We start from the raw sequence: 21,021 nt of genomic DNA on the forward strand, positions 1-21,021 counted from the left end.
CGAAGAAGCCTACCAGGGGTCAAGGTCATCCTCCCATAACTGAGCCTGCAGCCATCACGGGGCTGTTTCCAAGCAGCAGCGTGGACAGGGATATTGCTGGCTGCTTGGCAACTGTGACCAGAAACCGAAATGCACACTCCCTGAGATGCAGAAACTCCACTGTAGGAATCGACTTTCCTGATGCACTCACCAGGTTATTACTCCTCGCGGCATGATCTGAAGTAGCGAAAGACTGGAATCCACCCAAACGCCCACCTACAGGAGTCTCCCCGTGGCACGACGCCCCAAGGAGGTTTGTCCACGGCGCTATCCGTCCAAACCTGAGCAGTGGCGGCCCCTGAGATCGGTTCGTCAGAACATTTTCAGGTGAGGGTAGGGCACTGCACACATGGGACTGAGAACAGGTAGTTTAGGGCTCGGAAAAGAGAGAACTGACTTGCAGGCGGTGGGTGGGGGATGGGTGGACAGCCACGTGTCCTTGTGGAAGAAAAAGGCGCGAGCGTTGTGTCAGGGGGTGGGGTTATAAAGTAGGGGGCCTGCGCACTGGATGCTGAGTGGGACGAGAGATGAACGTCATTGGGTGGGGGCAGGGGCGACTCTGAAAGCAGGCTGGGGAACTGCCAGAGAGAAAGCTTGGTTTTTGTATCTTTCACTGTGTCGCCTGGGTGGCTAGGGTGACTCCCCTAGCAGGAAATGCACTTTCCCGGCTAAGTGATGGAAGAGCCCCCCAGGTTCCCGATGGTGTGGATGCCTGCACTTCGCACATTGTTGGGCAAGCACGTGCGATCTGAATGATTTCTTCCTGGTGTCTTCGCTGCGCATTGATCAACTTCTTCAGTGCTTGGCCCCAGCCTTGGAATTCGATCTTCAGCATTTACAATGAAATGATTTGTTGTTTGGTGTAACTACCCTAAGTCCTGATCTGGCTCTGTTTCCCCAGCCCCAGGTTTTCCCAACCACTGATCTGCCTTCAGCTTCTTCACCCCCCACCACCCCGCCTCATCAGGTGCCAGCGTCTTCCTGGGCGCAGCAAGACTCTGTGGTCAGCCCTTTGGAGAAAGGGCTGGTTCCTGTGTTCCTGAAAGCCTTGCCTGCAGAGGTCGGGCAAGGGGCCTCAGTTTCCAGTTCAGGGAGAAGCAAATGCCCACATGCACACAGGGCTTTGGAGTTTCACCTTGATCAGTGGCATGCTCGGTACACACCCACACCCCCCAGGCCAGCCAACCACCCACAGACCACTCTGCAGGGACCCAACGATGCTCCTCCCCCAGAATCGCTGAGACTGCAGCTATGCACACAGAGTTGAAGCACCAAGTCCATGAGTCCATGACTCCCGGACTTCTTCCACCTGAAGAGAACTACTCAGCATTTGCTCAAAGGCTGCCGTGGGCACGGTGCTCATTTTGAGTCCATACCTACGTTTTCACATGAGGTTGCCCAACAAAATAGGGTTTTAGTTTTGCTTTTGCTTTTTGATTGAACTGCTTGTTCTCTTCAAGCATTTAAGAGGCCAAAAGTCATGCAGTTCGAAGTCCTGCAATTCGAAATGAAACATTTCAGGAAGCACTGATTCCAAGTTACAGAGAAGCACTGGATTCGGAGCCAGAGAACTCATTCAGATCCCGACTTTTTCAGCTGCCTGACCAGAGGTTCTAAGGGTTTAGTCACTCTGGCCCTGGATTTCTTCATTTGTAAACACTGTTGAATAATCCCTGCCTAAAAGAGAATAGATAAATAAATTCCGCTGTATCCATACAACGAAAGAAAACCCAGCAATAACGAAGCATGAACATCACCATGGATGGTCGTGTAGACGTGTCGAGTGAAAGAAACCAGATACCGAAGACTATGTCCTGCATGATGGCACTTTCAGGAAGTTCAAGATCAGGAAGAACTGACGGATGGCGGTAGCAATCAGATGAGTGGTTGTTCCCGGGGGGCGCTGGCTCACTGGGAGGGGCCGACAGAGAACCTGCGGGTGCTGCACATGATCTGCACCTTGACCTGGTGGACTACAGCGGGAGCAAATGTACAAGTTCATGACACTGTGCGCCTTGCACGTCTTACTGCGTGAATGCTACACCTCAGTCACGAACAGAACAGAAAATCCCTGCTCAGTGTCCACGGCTATGGTAAGGAGCAAGTGGAACTAGACATGCTTGTAAGACGCCAAACACATCCGAATGGCTATTAAGTGATAACATGTTAGAAAGACGTCAGAGCCTTGGAGCAGCCGTCCTATTCTTCTGGACGTGGACTAACTTGACCAGGAATAGAAACTGAGCATTTCGGAGCAGCTACACGGTTTCACTGGAAGGACAGGATGCGCATCACGGTTGGTGTTTCTGATGCCGAGTTACAGCACTCAGCATGTGTTGAGTGCCCACCCTGTGCTTGCGTCATCTCTTCCAGTTTCCCAACAGTCAAGGCGGGGTTGTCCCTGCCGCTCTCGGTTCTTTTTTGACCTCTCACCTGGCCCGGCCCCAACTCCCAAAGCTGCTTAGGCTCTGCAGGCACCCTGTCGCCTGTCCCCCAGCGGTGCACCTTCTTCCTCCCGGTGTCAGCAGTGCAAATGATTGCATGCGGCAGTGTTCACTGTGCAATCGAGACTGTGTCTTTAGTGAGGAAGGAGGTGAGGCGGTCTGGTCGTGCAGCACGTCTGAGATGGGGCGAGCAGCAACTGACATTCCACGGGCAATTACTTCCTATTGAAATCTGGTGGGGTTTGGGAAATTTTCCCTGTTCTCACTTGGAATATGGGACTTTTCAGTCTGCCCTGGAATGGTCTGACCTCCCGCCCCAAGACAGATTCTCCAGCTGAGTCCAGGTCTCACTAGGAACCAGCCACCCTCCCCCCAACCCCCAAAAGACCTCCAAATATCCTCTTCCTTGTCTAGGCCAGTTATAGCCCACACGGCCTGTAAGTCCAGTTCAAGTGCCACCTTTCCCCAGGAGCCTTCCTCGGGGGCCCCACCTGTAATAGACTTCTCCCTTGTCCACAGCTCCACAGCAGCAGTGGTGCAGCTACAAACTGTGACTGGGGTGGTACCGCCCTCCTCCACGTCACTGAGAGCCCCACCACGAAGCCACTGCAAACACACAAAATCTACAGCGACACCGTGCGGTGCTGTTGCAGTGCAGCTGCGGGCCGTGCTGTCTCCACCTGTGCTCCGCCCAGGTGTCTCTCTTCGGCCCCAGCTCCACAGACTTTCTGGAGCCTTTAAAAGAAGGAGCAACAGTAGCTGTCCTACACACGTGATTATGCATGGCCTAGTACTGTTCTCAATTCTCTCTTATTTCTAGGTCTTGATCTTCAACAAGGCTGCACACTCCTCGGTCTCATCCTGTGTGCTCCGTGGGGCTGGCAGGGGGCCTGTCACAGCCGAGAGCGTGCTAGTCACTGAAGACTGAGACGCTCTGCTAAAAACATGCCCCGCTTGTAAATTCAGCAGATTATTCTTATTCATACTATTTATAGTATTAATGTTGACAGTCATAATGAGTCATTGTTTCTGCTATAATTGCATTTTTATTTATTTCTCCAGTTGTTGAGTATCATTTACAAAAAGCCAACTGGACTCTAAACTGCACCGCTGCTGTTTTCCAAGGTACTCCGCACTTTTCCATCACACCCGGAGGGAGTGTGCTCAGCACATTCCGTGGGCGGGTGGAACGCACGGCTCAGGAACAACGCCGACATCTACAAATGCACATCAATAAGCATCTTTAAATTCCAGTCACGTGTCTCCCAGTTTAGGATTGAGCTGTTGCTCATTCTGTCCGAAGGGCAACTGCAGTTTGTGCACGCACTGGAGAGTAAGTCTGCCCCATCGTCTGCCTTGGGTTGACAGCTGTGGGGTTGGTGTTAAGCCCTAGGTACCTACCACAGGTTCATGGCCCTTTCTCCGAAACCCTTGGGGCCAGAATTCTGAACTACTGGGATTCCAGAAAAGGAGTAAGGCACTGGTTTTGTAACACCCTCAGCCAGAGCTAGAGCAGTGCCCAGTAATAAAAACATTAACAATTTTATACTAAGACGTAATGTGATCATTTGAAGTGGTTTCACTCTTGTCCAGGTCAGGCTTTACTGACAAAGGAGGTTTGGCATCAAACCTTCTGGTCTCAGAGCTCTCGGGGGTTCCCGGTTGCAGACGAGGGCTGGTGCCCCGTGTCTGTCTGCAGGGTAAACTGGAGCAGGGCTGGTCTCCGGGTCTCTCAGAGGCTCCAGGCCCTGGGCACCACCAGCACCTCCCGCTTATTTGGGGATCACATTCCATCTCACCGAACACTTGCTGAGGGGTGTCTGTGCACCAGGCACTGTGGGGACCGGTCAGGGTAATGAGACAGGAATCTGTACGGGTGGGCCAGGCTGCCGTCAGCAACCACGGGCTGGGGGAGGGCGTGCAGGAGCAACAGACACGTGTTTTCACACAGTTCTGGAGGCTGGAAGTCTAGGATCAAGGTGCCCACAGGCTGGCTCCTGGTGAGGACTCAGTCCCTTCTCCTCGTGAAGATGGTCGTCTTCTCACTGCAGCCTCAGCTGCCTTCTCCGTGCATGCAGACAGAGAGCGGTCTTTGGGGTCCTTCCCTCTTCTTACAGGGGCACCGGCCCTATCCATCAGGGCCCCACCGTTAACAGGGCACTCAACCTCATCACCTCCCGGAAGGCCCGTCTCCATGTACAGCCGCCTTGGGGTTGAGGCTCCCACATGGGGAGGTGGGGGCACAACTCAGCTCGCAGCAGGCTCTTCCCCCTGACAGCTCCCAGTCTGGTAACAACAGTCATGACAGGCAGAGCCAGATCACAGCCCGCTTGCCTCTGCGGTAGCACAGAGAGGCAAAGAGCTGGAGCGGGCAGGGGGTGTGGGAGACAACCCGGCAGGGTTGAGCTCTCAGTGAGGGAAAGGCTGGAATTTCCAGATCACGTGGGGGGAGGGCCAACACTCTAAAGCCACGCTGTGAGTAAAGGCACAGTGGTGGGGGATGTGGGTGTGTGGAGGGGGAGGGTGTCTGGGGAACAGTGACTATCAGTTCTGTGGAGCTGTATTCTTTTTTTGTTATTAATTTTCATTTATTGACTTGAGAGAGAGAAACATTGATTTGTTGTTCCACTTATTCATGCATTCATTGGTTGTTTCTTGCATGTGCCCCAACCGGGGATCGAACCCACAACCTTGGTCTGTTGGGACAATGCTCCAACCAACTGAGCTACTTGGCCAGGGCTGTGTGGCTGGATCCTTGGTGCTCAGAGATTGTTATATAAAAGAGACAATGGTGGCCTCCGTGTATGGTCCCTAGGCTGTTTATTCCACTACTGTAAGCCCAGACCAGTTAACTCCAAAGCCCGCTAGACTCAAAGTTTTACACACCCAATTATTTTAAAAATAGCCCAAACACACAAATATTTAGCTATTTAGAGACTGCCTGCTTTGTATACCCAGTGACACCTCACCCAACAGCAGTTATCAATTAGTAAGATAGGGCCTTGCAGCCCTGGCTGGCGTGGCTCAGTGGGGTTAGAGCCGGCCTGCAGACTGAAAGGTAACAGGCTCAACTCCCAGGCAGGGCACATGCCTGGGTTGAGGGCCAGGTCCCCAGTTGGGGGCATGTAAGAGGCAACAAATCAATGATTCTTTCCCTCTCTTTCTGCCTCCCTTTTCCTCTCTCTAAAAAAATAGATATAGATAGATAGATGATAGATAGAAAAAATCTTTAAAAAAAACCCCAGCAAAACGATAGAGCCTTGCAGTAATAAGGCGCCAAACTGTCAGAACCCCTTTGGAGTTGTTCTCTGACTCTCAGACTTCCCACCGTGCTATGGAGGGATGTCAGCCAAACAGGAAAGCCCCTCCTTGACCTCCCCGGGGAGTTCCCTGTCCTCCTCTCTGTCTGGATGGTGGCTCTTCTTTCTTCCCTGGAAACCTCTGGACAGCCTGGTGTGGTGCAGCCTGGTGGCCAGCACGGTCCAACTGAAGTTTGCGTGTACCACTGCCACCTTGCGGTCAGGACTCTTCCCCTCGACCAGCCCCGAATCCCCAGAACCCCTGCAGACAGGCAGAGGAATACCTGCCATCCAAAGAGGGACCTTAAAAAAAAAAATAGAAAGAGCGAACTTTACTCAGTGACTAGAAGACATAAAGGGACAAAATGCCTTTCACTTCAACCCCACACTCTCTAGGTCAACCTGGCCAAACTTCTCCCAGCCTGCGTAGTCAGTCATTCGCCCCAAAGCCCTAGAACTGATCTCTGCATCTAGAGGCACAGCAGAAGCAGACGTGTATACGAGATGTGAGCTGTCCCAGCAGTGAGAGAGTGCAAACGTATTACACCATTTCACCAGCAATGCCTGTGGCACTGCCCCGGGGCAGGGGGGTGGGCAGGAGTGGGGTGATAAATGCCCGGGCCTCCACCTTAGGCAGTGCACGCCTGTGGGTAACCAAACCAAAGACGGGTCATCCAGGTAAGAAAAGTGAACCCCCAAGAAAGTCCTGCCCAAGGTCACACAGCTGACTAATGGCCCATGGGGCAAGAACCTCCCCAGGTTTTCCCAGAACTGCATCTGCAAAGTCACTCAAATGAAAGCCCCATATCACACTGCTTGGAAGCACTAAGCTAACGACCCTCAGTCTCTGTCCAAAACACGTGCCTCAGAGCTTGATAGAAAAGAATGGACACTTGGAGGCAGTTTGGGCTCCCGGAGCTCTTGTCCAGACGATAGCTTCACAGGAGACCCAAAGGGAATCACATCTTTGTATCACGACCCGCATTAGGTGTGAAAAAACACCCTTTTCCACTTATCTCAGGGGCTTCCCCATATAGGAAGATATTCTTTTTATTAGCTGAAACACCCATTTATATTCTGAAAGGCTGTTTGCCCAGTTCATATAAGGTAATTAAAGTAACCGAAGTATCAGAAGGATGGTTTATGGAAGGAAAAATATCCGTGCCCAGGCACAGGTTATGGAATGTGTACGTGTAAGTGTGCTTCACAGATTTGCACCAAAACACTATGTCAGCACACAGAAAGGTTTGGGCAGAGACTGCGGAGTGGTGGCAATGGAGTGGAAATAGCCTCTTGCTCTATGTTGAATGGACAGCACGCCTTAAATAGCATGGTGGCTGGTTAAGACTACTTTAATAACAAGATGAATTTGGGTAAAAAAATCATGTTATGTGACAGAAACAGTGCTGAACCAAGACAGATTTCTCTGGGCTTCTGTTTCTTCATTTGCAAAGTAGAGAAAACTAAGTACATTATTTGTGATGGGTTTTGAGTTTTAAAAGTCTCTAATTCACTGATGTTATCTGTTCTACCCATTGTGGGGCCTTGCTCAGAGCAGTTTTTTTTTTTTATCGGATCTGTCTCCCCAGGCAAGGGAAACAAAAGGAAAATTAAGCAAATGGGACTATATTAAACTAAAAAGTTTTGGCACAGCAAAGTAAAGCATCAGCAAAATAGACAACCCACAGAATGGGAGAACATATTCAACGATACACTTGATAAGTGGTTAATATTCAACATTTATAAAGTACTTATAACACTCAACACCAAAACAACCCAATTAAAAATGGGCAAAGGACCTCAATAGACACTTCTCCAAAGAGGACATACAGATGGCCAATAGACATATAAAAAGATGTTCAACATCACTAATCATCAGAAAAAATGCAAATTAAAACCACAATGAGATATCACCACACACCAGTCAGAATGGCCATCATCAATAAATCAACAAACAAGTGCTGGAGAGGATGTGGAGAAAGGGGAACACTTCTGCACCATTGGTGGGAATGCAGACGGGTGCAGCCACTGTGGAAAGCAGTATGGAGATACCTCAAAAAATTAGAAAAAATTAGGCCTTTTGACCCAGTGATTTCACTCCAGGGAATATATCTGAAAGAACCCCAGACACTAATTTGAAAGAACATAAGCACCCCTATGTTCATTGCAGCATTATTTACAATCATCAACATAAGAAAGCAGCCCAAGTGTCCATCAGTAGATGAGTGGATAAAACAACTGTGGGACATTTACATGATGGAGTACTACTTGGTCAGAAAAAAAAGAAGAAGAAAATTTTACCCTTTATGACAGTATGGATGGATCTGAGTGAAACAAGCCAGTCAGAGAAAGACAAATACTACATGATTCCACTCATGTGTGGACTCTAATGAACAAACTGAGCAAACAAGGAAAATGGGGACAGACTCACAGATGGAGAGCGGGATGACAGCTGGGGTAGGGAGGGCAGGGGTGGAGGGATTGAGGAAAAGGGAAAAAGGACTCATGGACATGGACAACAGGGTGACCGCTGGGGGGAGGGAGGTATAAGGGGACTAAAAGGTTATGTAAAAATTTCAATAAAGATTAAATTAAAAATTCAAAATTAAAAAATGAAACACATATCGAAGATTCACCGACGAACTAAATTACTGCAGAAATAAGTAACAAATATCTGTAGCTCACCGATGGCGCCTGTTCTGCCCGTCACGGGAGGCAGCGAGGCCACGACAGCGAAGGCACAGCCCCTACAGCCACACCGGGTTCCAAGGCCGGCACCACCGCACACTCACTGGGGTGGGTGTCTTCCCACACCCAGACCCGACTCTCTGACTCCGCAGACACCTGTGCTCCACAGCATTTCAGTTCTGGCCCCGACCACCCGGAGACTGCACAGACCCCACGGACTGAAGGCGGAGCCCTGCGAGGCTGCCCCCCTTCACGGGCCAGCCACAAGTCCCGGGCCGCCTGTGCTTCTGACCAGCTGGCTGCACACCGGGTGTTCCTGTGACCCACCTCAGGTTCAGTGATTTGCTAGAACGGCTCCCAGAATTCACGGAAGAATTTCTTCCATGCATTTGCTGGTTTATTGTAGAGGATAAACTCAGGAACAGCCCAACTCAGGAAGCCTTCTTCCATGCATTTGCTGGTTTATTGTAGAGGATAAACTCAGGGACAGCCCAACAGAAGAGATGCACAGGCCAGGAGTGGGGAGGCGGCACTTCCACGCATCTCTGGGTGTGTCACCCTCCCAGCCCCTCTACTTGCTCACCGACTGGAGCTCTGCAAACATCACACGTCATTATCCAAGCGTTCTCGTACCGCTCCATCTCCAGCTGGTCCCTTTTCTGGAGCCTCCCCCTTTTCTGGGTGAGGCTGAAAGTTCCAGTCCTCTAATCACTCGGTCTTTGGGGCGACCAGCTCCACCCTGCTGCTATGCAAGGGCCCCATCCTAAGTCACCACATTAGCACAAGACCAGGTGTGGTCAACCAGGGTTCTTAAGAACAAAGGGCACTCCTGCCACTGGGGAAATTCCATGTATGTTAGGGGCCCTGCGCCAGGAACTGGGAACAAAGACAAAATGTTTATTGTACCACCCTAACCTGGTGGTTTTGAAAAGTTCTCAACCTGCCATGTCTCAATGCCCTCAGCTGTGGAACGGGTATGATAATAATAGCACGCCCCTCAAAGAGAAGATTAAGGCGTGAGGCTTAAATAAATGAGTAAACACAGGTGAAAAGCGGTAGGGTGATAGCTAGTGCCGAGTACGCTCTATGTCAAGTTCAGTCTTCATTACTGGTCTTTCTAACTAGAACTGAAAGAGGGAGGAAGGCCGGTCTGAAACAGAGGAAGGTCGCAGTGACTCAGGATATGGTGCTGTGCAGGAGAGTGCACAGTAATTCGAATTAACTGTCAGCCAAGCGGTGTTGCCTGGAGGCCTTGAGACCACAGGTTTTCCTTGGGAACTAGGCAGAGTCAGCAGTAGTTAGCATATTGGTAATTTATGAGCAGATGGAAAGTGATAAAATTAGTGGAAATTCTTTGTCCTGTTGAGTAGTGTTAAACATAGCTTCTCATCATCTTCTTTGTAACAGAGCGGTGGGGCCTGCCAAGGAGAAGGCAGCTGCACCTGCATTTTCCAGGTGGGACTGGAAGGTGGGCACTCAGCTGTGGGTTGCGTCAGATGGAGGGCGATGCACTGATTAAAGGAGGTGTGGTCACGCTGCAGTCTGCTCTGCGGACCCCTTCTGGACTGCAGGGACACAGTCCTGAGCATCCTGCTTTAATACCAACTTGGAAAAATGAAGTGTGACCACTAGAGGGCAAGCTAATAAAGGACAGCCCGGAGCAGACAGACACCTGGGAGGTGTCCCTGAAGAATAAATGAAGAGACCTGACAATGGCCTTCAGACACTGGATTTAGTCTGTGCAGCCATGACCAATGGTAGCTATTTCAGGAAGGCTGATTAAAAAAAAAAAAAAAAAAACACCACCTCTCAATGGAAGTACACACACACACAAAAGTGCACAAACCTTAAATATACACCTTGAAGAGTTTTCTCAAGGTGAACACACTGAGTAACCACCACCCAAATCAAGAAACAGAACATAAACACCGAGAAGTTCCCCTCCAGTCCCTCTCCCCAAGAGGGTAGTCACCTGATTTCTAACACTAAGAATCTGCTTTGCTGCTTTCGAGTTTCCTGTAAGCGGAACCCCACAGTGCATGTTGTTCTATGTCTGACTCCCTCTGCTCTGCTCAGCGCCGGGTGTCTGAGGCTCACCCACGCGGCTGCACGCAGTGCTGGGCACTCGTTCTCGCCGTGTGTACCGTTTCCCACCCCATTCTGGACGGGCACTTGGACTTTTCCAGTTTGGAGCTATTGTGAATGCCACCGGTATAAACGGTATTTTGTGTCATTTACTGAATGCAAAAAGCAGAGAGAACCAGAAGAGAGCACAGAGACAGGAGAGAGCAAGGAGAGGACATAAAGAGCGCACATGCCAGGCGCCACTGCTCCTTCCATGCGGCTGGAAACTGATAAGGGGACCCGAATGTGGACAGTAGGATATGCACATTTCATCTAGAACAGACAAAACAATTCTGAAAAAAAACAAAACAAAACACTATTGAATGATTGACACCACCAATTGCAAAGTTTACTAAAGGGCTACTTAAGCACTACACTGTTGTGCTGGTGTAAGGATAAACAAATAAATCAATAGAATAGAGTGCCCAGAAATAAAGCACCTTAATTTTCCACAAAACTTAAAGGACAGTATTTTTCTTTTTTGTCAGGATGCCCACACTTTGGTGTTGGACATTAACTTTGGTCACAGCAGACTTGAAAGAATCCATTGGAGGAAATAGATTCACAGAGATCAGATAAAAGTGGATGAATGGGTAGGAAGATTTTTAAAACAAACAAACAAACAAACAAACAAACAAAAAACCTTTCAGAGTCTAGTTGACAATTTGCTTAAATAAATTTTAAATCTTCAGAGAGAATACCAAGTGGCCCTGAAAACGTTTCTCTAAAAAGTCTACATCTTGCTCTGGCTAGCGTAGCTCAGTGGATTTGGTTTGCGAGCTGCGAACCAAAGCATCGCAGGTTCGATTCCCAGCCAGGGCACATGCCTGGGTTGCAGGCCACGGCCCCCAGCAACCGCACATTGATGTTTCTCTCTTTCTCTCTTTCTCCCTCCCTTCCCTCTCTAAAAATAAATAAATAAAATCTTAAAAAAATAAAAGTCTACATCTCTAAAAACTGCTTTTGCAAATGTGGTGCTTGAAAGCAAAGTATAAAAATGTTCATTCCCTTTAACCCAGAAACCCCATTCCAAGGAATTAAGTGGACCTAAGGAAATACATAACTCAAATGAATATTGTTGTTACAGTGTAACTGATAGTAGTGACACATGCGAAACAAAGTCCAATGTTTAACAAACCACAGCAGGCTAACTCAGGAGACCACTGTGTAGCCCTTATACTTTGTGAGCATGGTCTGTGGAGCAACATAAAGATGTTTTACCACATACAGGTAAATTTCCATATGAATGTCCCTGAGCGAATTCCCTGGGAGGAAACTCAGAGAAGTGAAAGGAATTAGAATGTTGAATGTCAGGAATATGAGCATGTGCATTTCTACAGTAAATGTACATATTTTATGGAGTGCCCAAGATTCCCAGGCCTAAATCCCCCACCAAACAGGGTTAGCATTTTAGGCAGCAGGTAGGATTACCACCGGCTAGGGGAAGAGGCTAATGTAATCCCAGCACGGAAGTGGAAGCAAAACCACTGACCCCTGAATGAATGACCCACAGTAAGCAGACAGATGAAGCTGCCCACAAGACAGCCTCTCAGTAAACTGTGCTGATGCACCAGCCATCCACATGCACAAAGAAAGAGAAAAAATGAACTCAGACCATTATCTCACACTATCCCCCACCCTGCGAAAAAAAAAAAAAAAGCTCAAAATAGAACATAGGGTTCAGTGTTAAAGATGAAACTCTGAAACTTCTAGAAGAAAACAGAAAGATGTCTGTGACCTTGGGTTACACAAAGATTTTAGATATGTCACCAAACACATGATCCATAAAAGGGAAAAAAAAGAGACTTTATCAAAATTTAAAACTTCTGCTCTTCAAAAGACACCAGCAAGAAAAGGAAAAGGGGTGTGTCCACCGTCCCCGCCACAAGCACGGTTTACGCTGCTGCTGCCCAGACCAACAGGGGAGGCCGTGTTCCACTCTCCGGCTCTACCTCCCACACACCCACCCACCACCAAATCCAGCCAGCCAGCGGCCTCCAAAACGCAGCCGTAGCGCGAGCTCTCTCACCGTGCCCCAGACTCCACCCTCATCCAGGATGTGTGCGTGCACGAGTTATCTACTGCAGTGTCTAACACGATTCCCCAAACCTCAGTGGCTGAGAAACCCAATAACCATTTACTATTTCTTTCTGTTTCTGGGGTCGGAATTTTGGGAAAAGCTTGCCTGACCGTTCAAGATGCCAACCAGGGAAACACTCATCGGAAAGTTCAGGTGGTGCGGAGGCGAAGGGTCTCCTTCCCGGGTGGCTCACTCCCATGGCCTTGGGGAGCCTGTGGAGCCTTCTGGGGAGACTTCAGTGTCCCCTACCCACCGCGGGCTCTCAGGAGGGCTTCAAACATCCTATCCATGCACGTGGCAGCCAGCTGGCTTCCCTCAGAGGGAGGGATCCGAGAGACGAAGACGGAAGCTGCAGTGTCTTTTATGACCTAGACTTAGAGTTATACCTGTCACTTCTGCAGGATATCGTATTGGTCACGCGGGGAAGGTATGACTCAGGGTGGCCGGGGGGCCACACAAGGCAGGAACACAGGAGGAGAGGATCATCAGGGGCTGTCTTGGGGGCTTACTACCACACCACCATCACCCTCATCTGGGTTACTGTGATCGCTTCCTAATCGAATCCCCGTTTCTGTCTCCCTGAAGTCCATTCTCAGCACAGCAGCCAGAAAGCCTCTCACATCACACCAAGTTGCTCCTCCTTCAAAACCCTGTAACAGCGAGAGGCAAGCACACACTGATGTTTCTCTCCCTCTCTTTCTCCCTCCCTTCCCCTCTCTCTAAAAATAAACAAAATCTTATAAAAGAAAAACCCTCTAACAGCTTCCTATTGCCAAGTAAAAGCCAGTCTTCGCCATGGCTCCACGGCCATACGCCCTCTGGTCTCACTGCCTTCCTGATGCACCCACCCACCACTCTCCCCTCGCTCCCTCTGCTCCAGCGCGGATGCCACCCCTCAAGGGCACTAAGCAGACCTCCGCCCCAGTGCCCCTGCACAGGCCCTTTGCCTGGGATGGCTTCCCCCCAGATAACTACATGACCAGTTCACTGAAGTGTCAGCTGCTCAAAGAGAGCTTTCCTGGCCATCCACATAACATGAATCACACCCCTGCCATTTCCTGCTTTACAGCACTGTCTCTCGGCTTCCTGCACTGGGATGTTAGCTCCACGAGAGCAAGGGGTTTGTTTTCTTCTCGCTGAAGTCTCAGACCTAGAATCGTACCTGGCACATGGGAGGCACTCAGCCAATGTTTGTTTAATGACGGAAAAAGAGGGTTCATGAGAGCGGCTGATCATCCCAGCTCTGCCCGCAGAAATGCCCTGCTAGGACGGTGAGTTATGTTTGTGAGAGAGGAGAGAAAGGAGGCAAGAGGAGGGCGGCATATGGGCAGACAGGAGACAGAAAGTGTAGCTCTCAGTAAATGAGCAAGAATGGAGCCATCGGTGCAAGTTAGGAAATAACCGTGACATGGAATAGACCATTCAGATTTGTAAGCCCGTGAAATCTGAAAAAGGAACGAAATTATGCATCATTACGCAAACAGAGAAAAAAATACAAGTTTATCTGTGAGTTCAGAGGAACATACACCAAGCACACTGCAGTGAAAAACACTGAAAGGCCGAAGAAAAAGCTGACGTCTACGGAACTATGGGGGAAACCGAGCGGAGCACGCCCTCCGCAGGGGGTGCACGTTCCGGGGCTGCTCCCGGTGGGCGCACAGCAGCTCCTGGATCCTGCCCTGGCAGAGCCTGTCTGCGGCCACCCCGGCCTCCACCTCGCGGCGCGCCTCCTCCTTCTCCGCCTCCCGGGCCTGCTGCTGGTGGGACATCTGCATCCCGAGCTGCTTCCGGTACTCCTGGGCCAAGCCGGCGCGTCTACGGGATCAGAAATGTCCAAGAGTCAAGGCAGTACAATTGTGAAAGTAAGCATTTGGGCTTATGTAGGGCATTGCAATGCAAATATAATTGGTGAAGTCAAATTATAATTCCCATTAAAATCAGTACAAATGGGAAGAGATAGATGACAAACGCAATAATGTGTTCATTCCGCAATAAGACATAGTAAGATAATCTTAGAAAATACTGATTTCAGGCAAAGAAAATTTCAAAATATTTACCGTGATGTGGAGAGTCTGGACCCCTCTCCCACCCCTCCCTCCCACCCCTCTCCCAGGGCTGGGGACCGGGGCCCAGGCTGGTCCCCCAGGTCCGCACTCTGCTGCCCGCCCAGGGGCGGCCGTGGTCTCACGCTGCTGGTGAGGACGCACAGTAAGGGTCGGTCTGCCTCGTTCTGCTCAGGGTTACCAGACCACTTCCTCCATACATAAGCAACATTTTAAATGTATGCCATATCTTAAAATTTATACTGTAATTTTTTTATTGTAGTAAAAAACACATAATGTAAAATTTACCAGCTTAGCCATTTTTAAGTGTACAGTTCAACAGTGTTAAGTACGAGGATATTCACATTGTTGCGAAATAGATCTCTAGGACTTTTTCATCTTACAAATCTGAAACTCTATACCCACCAAACAATAAAAACTCACCTTTCCCCGCCATCCCCAGCCCCTGGTAACCATCATGCTACCTGCTGTCTCTATGAATTTGACTATTCTAGATATCTTATGTAACTAGAACTTATAATTTGGTGACTGGCTTATTCCATTTGGCACAATGTCCTCCAGGTTCATCCATGTTAAAGGGTCAGAATTTCCTTCCTTTTTACAGCATAAAAATACTCCATGGTATACATATGCCACATTTTATCCATGTATCTGCTGACGGACATTTGGGCTATTTCCACCTCTTGGCTACTGTGAATGGTGCTATGAACACGGCCATGCAAACATTTCTTCAAGTTCTTGCTTCTCATTATTTTGGATATATACCAGAGGTGAGACTGCTGGATCACACGGTGGACGAAAAAGGAGTTCTGTGGAGAGTGACTGCACAGGACGACCTGACCATGAACTCCTAAATGAGTAGTCACGCCCCAAGCATACAGGTTAACACACCTCCGAAATGAGCATAACCACCCTCAAGAAAGCAGGTAATCTTGTTAACTGCCTATAATCCTTGCTTTCTCCCACCCTCAGGTAATCTTCCTTACCTTCCCTAGTTTATTCCAAATGTGTAAAAGAAACTGTGAAACTGTCATTTGCGTTTGCGATCTTGCTTCCAGGCAACTGTCATCAGTTTTGGCTCAAATAAACTCTTACGCAAACTTTCTACAGGTTTGACCATTCCTTACATCACCAATATGATAATGCTATTACTAATTTTTTGAGGAAATTTCATACTGTTATCCACAGCATCTGTACCATTTTATAATCTATAAACCACATTTTTATTTTTATTTTTTTAAGATTTTATTTATTTATTTATTTATTTTTAGGCAGCGTTAAGAGGGAGAAAAATATCAATGTGTAGTTGCATCTTGTGTGCCTCTCTCATATATACTGGGGACCTGGCCCACAACCCAGGCATGTGCCCTGGCTGGCAATCGAACCAGCCACCCTTCGGTTCCCAGGCTGGCACTCAATCCACTGAACCACACCAGCCAGGGCTATAAGCCATGCTTTAAATAGTTTTTATTAGAAATAAATATTATAGAATGTATGTGTCTCTGTGGCAGATGCTATTTTCAGGGCTTTTGTCATGGGGCTAGGGGGTGGGGATGGTGGGACTGTCTTGTTATTTCATTAGGACTTGGGTTGGGTACCTTGTTTCTGCCCTGACCGGTGTGGCTCAGTTGGGCATCATCCTGCAAACCGAAATGGCACCAGTCAGGGCACACATCTGGGTTGCAGGCTCTGTGCTCTGTGCCACCGGGGCCCTGGCAGAAGGCAATTAAATGATGCATCTCTGCCTCCCTTTCTCCTTCCCTTCCCCTCTCTCTAAAATAAAATTAAAAATTTTTTAAAAAGCTTGCTTCTAATTTACATTATTTTTTAAGATGTTCATCCACTTTGATACCCAATGTGTATAATCAGAATGTACACAATAGCAAAAGAATTTAAATTCATCAAGACAGTATGTATTTTAAGATGAAATTCTGTGAACTGCTTTGAGCTGTGAGGACGAATGTAATGCAGTCACGTGTCACCTAACAGCGGGGACGTACGAGACGTGTGGTTAGCTGATTTCATTGCCGTGAGGTCACAGAGTGCACCTATACAAACCTAGGTGGTGAAGCCTACCACGTACGTGGGCTACGAGCCTGGTGTTTGCATATCAAACACACCTAAATGTAGAAAAGCAGCAGTAAAAACAAAGAAGACAGTATCTTTATCCAGCTGCCGGCGCAGTAGATCTGTTTATGCCAGCATCACCACAAACCCCCGCGAGCGATGAGCTGTGCTACCACGTTAGCACAGCTGTGACATCACGAGGCGACGGGGATCTTTCAGCCCGGTTGTAGTCTCACGGGACCACCAACGCACATGCGGTCTGGGGTTGGTGGAAAGGCCACGTAGCGCATAACCGTGCTGATGTAACATAATATCAGTAACGCAGGGATTACAGCACATTGTCCTCTGTGCCAAAAACCTCCTTTTTTCTTCTTTAGGTAGTAAATAATAATAATAAAACAAAGACATACCTTTCAAAACTCTCCTTCTCTTCACGGCTAAGCTCTTTAAGACTTTCATTTATATGCTCCTGTTCCAGAGAACGTGCTTCTTTTTCTTTTGCTTTCCGCTGCACTACGAAAGACAAAAGCAATTTTTGCTAATTGGCTTTTTTGGACGAGGCTTGCTAACATCTTTCTGGGCATTGGTGCCGTAGTCGTTTTAGAAAGGCAGAGCTTAGAAGCACTGGGCTGGATCTTAGACCAGTAAGGCAGAGGTGGGCGTCTCCACTGAGGAAAGCACAGGGCTTAGGTCCGTATGTGCTGCAGAGTTTCTTTTCATCATCTGTTGTTGAGACTCTATGACCAGCCTTCTCCAAACCACATCACCACCGTTAGCACAGGGCTCGCCCTTCCCTCCTGGAGGACAAGTAGTTCTAAGAGCAGTTCTCTTAATGAGAGATATTATTTATTGCAAAATAAATGTTGAAAAAGTCTTAGTACAAAAGGCCTTTACAAATTAACTAAGGAAAACTGACGCATCCCAATAGAAAGAAAATGACAAAGAATACAGAGTTCCCAAAAGAATAAATACAAATGGGCTATACATACCTGAAATGTACATATCTTCCCTAAATCCACTTATAGAAACTTATCTTAAACAATCATACATAAGCCAAAATAAAAAAAAACAACCATTTACAGAGCTTTTAGGACATTGTAATACAGTCATCTGTTGCTTAACGATGGTAACCTGCAGTGCTAAAGTAGCAGTAAAAAGATTCAAAACATTCTGAAGGTCCAATAGTTGTGTTTAGGTAAAATAAATTATAGTCCATTTTTATCATGGATTTCTAGGCAGCATTACAAATCTTAGAATTAAAGGAAAATGACCTGGAAAATATTAATGATAAGTGGAAAATCCAGACCATAAAACAATACATACAACATGATCTTGACTTATGGGGGAAATTATATACATACTACAAATACTGAAAAGAAATACATGAAGTTGTGAATAGTTGCTATTCCTGTGTTGGTGGAATATGGTTGGTTTTGTTTCCTTCTTCATAAATGGTCTCAAATACTTAAATTTGGTTTTCTCAAGACATTCTGAAACATTGTCATGGGTGAAAATACAAATCTTTTCAGCTTATAAGCTCTCTTTTCATTTTCCTAAAACTCTGCCTAATCCTGACTTGACAATTTTCAGCTGCTGTTGTCATGTCTGGAGTGGAGAACTCACCAGGGGAGCCCAGATGAGCTTTCTCTTACACAGACAACTAGTGTGAAGTCTGCGGCACCTGCAGGTAATCTGTCCGTTTCCTGCCTACGGCTCACTGGGCCGGACATGGGACGGCGGAAACCCGAGGTGGCAGCTCATCCTCTCTACAAGCATTTCCCTTTGCAACCAAGCACCGTTTGAAGCTCAGGGAATACAATGGTGTGCTAAGACATGGGCAAGACACTGTGAGAGGCCCAGAAAGAGGACTTATTATGAATTGGGTGACACAGAAGGCCTCTCCAGGAATGAGACATCTGAGCTTTCTTGAAGGATGTCCAGAATGTTTCAAGATCAACAGCGTCATAGGCAGAGAAAACTACCCAAGCAAAGGTATGCAGGTAGGAAGGTGTGGAGACACCTGCAGAAAGAAGAGAGGGACAGGTGAAAGGGAGGGGGGATGATGACGGCCTTTGCCCTGCCTTCCCACTCTCCGTCATAATCACTAAGGTGCACAGACCTTTCAGAGGACACACTGTTCCTTCCACCATAGTCACAGCTATGACTGCTCAGAGTCTGCTGGGATAGAAAACCCTTCACACAGAGTGTTCAAACTGTATGCAGTCATAATCAGGTAACATCTGCAAGGGAGGGAACTTGCCTTAATCCTTTTAATATCCCTCCTAGTATTTCTTATGTAATACCTACTTAAAGAATATATTGGTTGTTACTTAAACTGAATTTTAACTTGCCTCAATTAAAACATAATTATAGGAGACTTCTGGCCAAGATGGAGGCGTAGGTATATATGCTTCACTTCCTTGCACAACCAAATGAAGGACAACAACCAATTTAAAAACAAAAAACAACCAGAACTGCCAGAAAATTGAACTGTATGGAAGTCCGACAACCAAAGAGTTAAAGAAGAAACATCCATCCAAGCTGGTAGGAGGGGCAGAGATGGGCAGCCAGGGCAGAGAGGACGCACAGCAAGGGGTGGCTGGCAGACCTGGTGGCCCCACATTCATGTGCGGATAAGCCAGGAGGAACAACTGGGGAGCAAGACAGACAATGGAATCCAGGGTTCCAGGACAGGGAAATAAAGCCTCAAAACTTCTGGTTGTAAAAACCTGTGGCGGTTGCGGCGGTGGGAGAAACTCCCAGTCACAGGAGAGTCCATTGGAGGGACCCACGGGCTGCTAGAATGTATACAAACCCACCCATCTGGGAATCAGCACCAGAAGGGCCCAATTTGCTTGTGGGAAGCGGAGGAAGTGACTGAGAGCAGGGCAAGAACCAAGCAAGCAGCACTGTTCCCTCTCGGACCCTACCCCACAGACAACTCCACAACACAGCGACGTGGGTTACCCCACCCTGGCAAATACCTAAGGCTCTATCCCTTACAATGTAACAGGTGCACTGAGACAAAGAAATATAGCCCAAATGAAAGAACGGGTCAAAACTCTAGAAAAAGAACTAAGCAATGAGGAGATAGACAACCTATCAGATGCAGAGTTCAAAACACTGGTAATCAGGATTTTCACAGAAACGGTTGAGTACAGATGCAAAATAAAGGAAGAAGTGAAGCCTATACAAAGTGAAACAAAGAAAATATACAGGAAACCAACAGTGAAGTGAAGGAAACCAGGACTCAAATCGATGATTTGGAAGAGAAGGTAGAAAAAAAACATTCAACCAGAACAGAATGAAGAAACAAGAATTCAAAAAAAAAATGAGCAGAGGCTTAGGAACCTCTGGGACAACTTTAAACATTCTAACATCTGAATTATAGTGGTACCAGAAGGAGAAGAGGAAGAACAACAATTGAAAACTCATTTGAAAAAATAATTTAAAAAATCTTCCTCAATCTGGTGAAGGAACTAGATATGTAAGTCCAGGAAGCTCAGAGAATCCCAAAGAGGTTGGACTCAAAAAGGAACATACCAAGACACATCATCATTAAATTACCCAAGATTAAAGATAAGGAGAGAATCTGAAAACCAGCAAGAGAAGAGAGTTATCTACAAAGGAGTCCCCATAAGACTATCAGCTGATTTCTCAAAAGAAACCTTACAGGCAAGAAGGGGCTGGAAAGAAGTATTTGAAGTCATAAAAGGCAAGGACCTACATGCAAGATTACTCCATCCAGCAAAGCTCTCATTTAGAATGGAAGGGCAGATAAAGTGCTTCTCAGATAAGGTCAGGTTAAAGGAGTTCATCATCACTAAGCCCTTATTATATGAAATGTTAAAGGGACTTATCTAAGACAAAGAAGAAGACCAAAATTAGGAGCAGTAAAGTGACAACAAACACACAACTATCAACAACTGAACCTAAAGAACAAGAACAAAAACAAAAACAAACTAAGCAAACAACTAGAACAGGAACAGAATTACAGAAATGGAGATCACATGGAGGGTTATCAGCAGGGAGGGGATGGAGGGAGAATAGGGGAAAAGGTACAGGGAATAAGAAGAATAAATGGCAGGTACAAAATAGACTGGGGGAGGTTAAGAATAGTATGGGAAATGGAGAAGCCAAAGAACTTATATGTATGATCCATAGACATGAACTAAAGGCGGGGAAGGCTGGAGGGAGGGGGGTACAGGGCAGTGGGG

General features: G+C 47.5%; 1 protein-coding gene across 2 annotated transcripts in view; it reads right to left on the bottom strand.

The window, feature by feature from the left end:
- Window positions 1–14,154: 14,154 nt before the first annotated feature.
- The window catches only part of CFAP53 (cilia and flagella associated protein 53), a 33,186-nt gene continuing 26,319 nt past the window's right edge, over window positions 14,155–21,021 (bottom strand). For both annotated transcript variants that reach the window (XM_045849925.1, XM_045849926.1), the window contains 2 exons: window positions 17,215–17,317; window positions 14,155–14,489 (listed from right to left, as the gene is read on the bottom strand). In XM_045849925.1, coding sequence (XP_045705881.1) covers window positions 14,261–14,489; window positions 17,215–17,317 — 332 coding nt within the window. In that variant the 3' untranslated portion in view covers window positions 14,155–14,260. The remainder of the gene's footprint in view (window positions 14,490–17,214; window positions 17,318–21,021) is intronic.

This window comes from Phyllostomus hastatus, unplaced genomic scaffold (genome assembly GCF_019186645.2).
Source record: "Phyllostomus hastatus isolate PE091 unplaced genomic scaffold, TTU_PhHast_1.1 phas_contig_80, whole genome shotgun sequence".
NCBI lineage: Eukaryota > Metazoa > Chordata > Mammalia > Chiroptera > Phyllostomidae > Phyllostomus > Phyllostomus hastatus.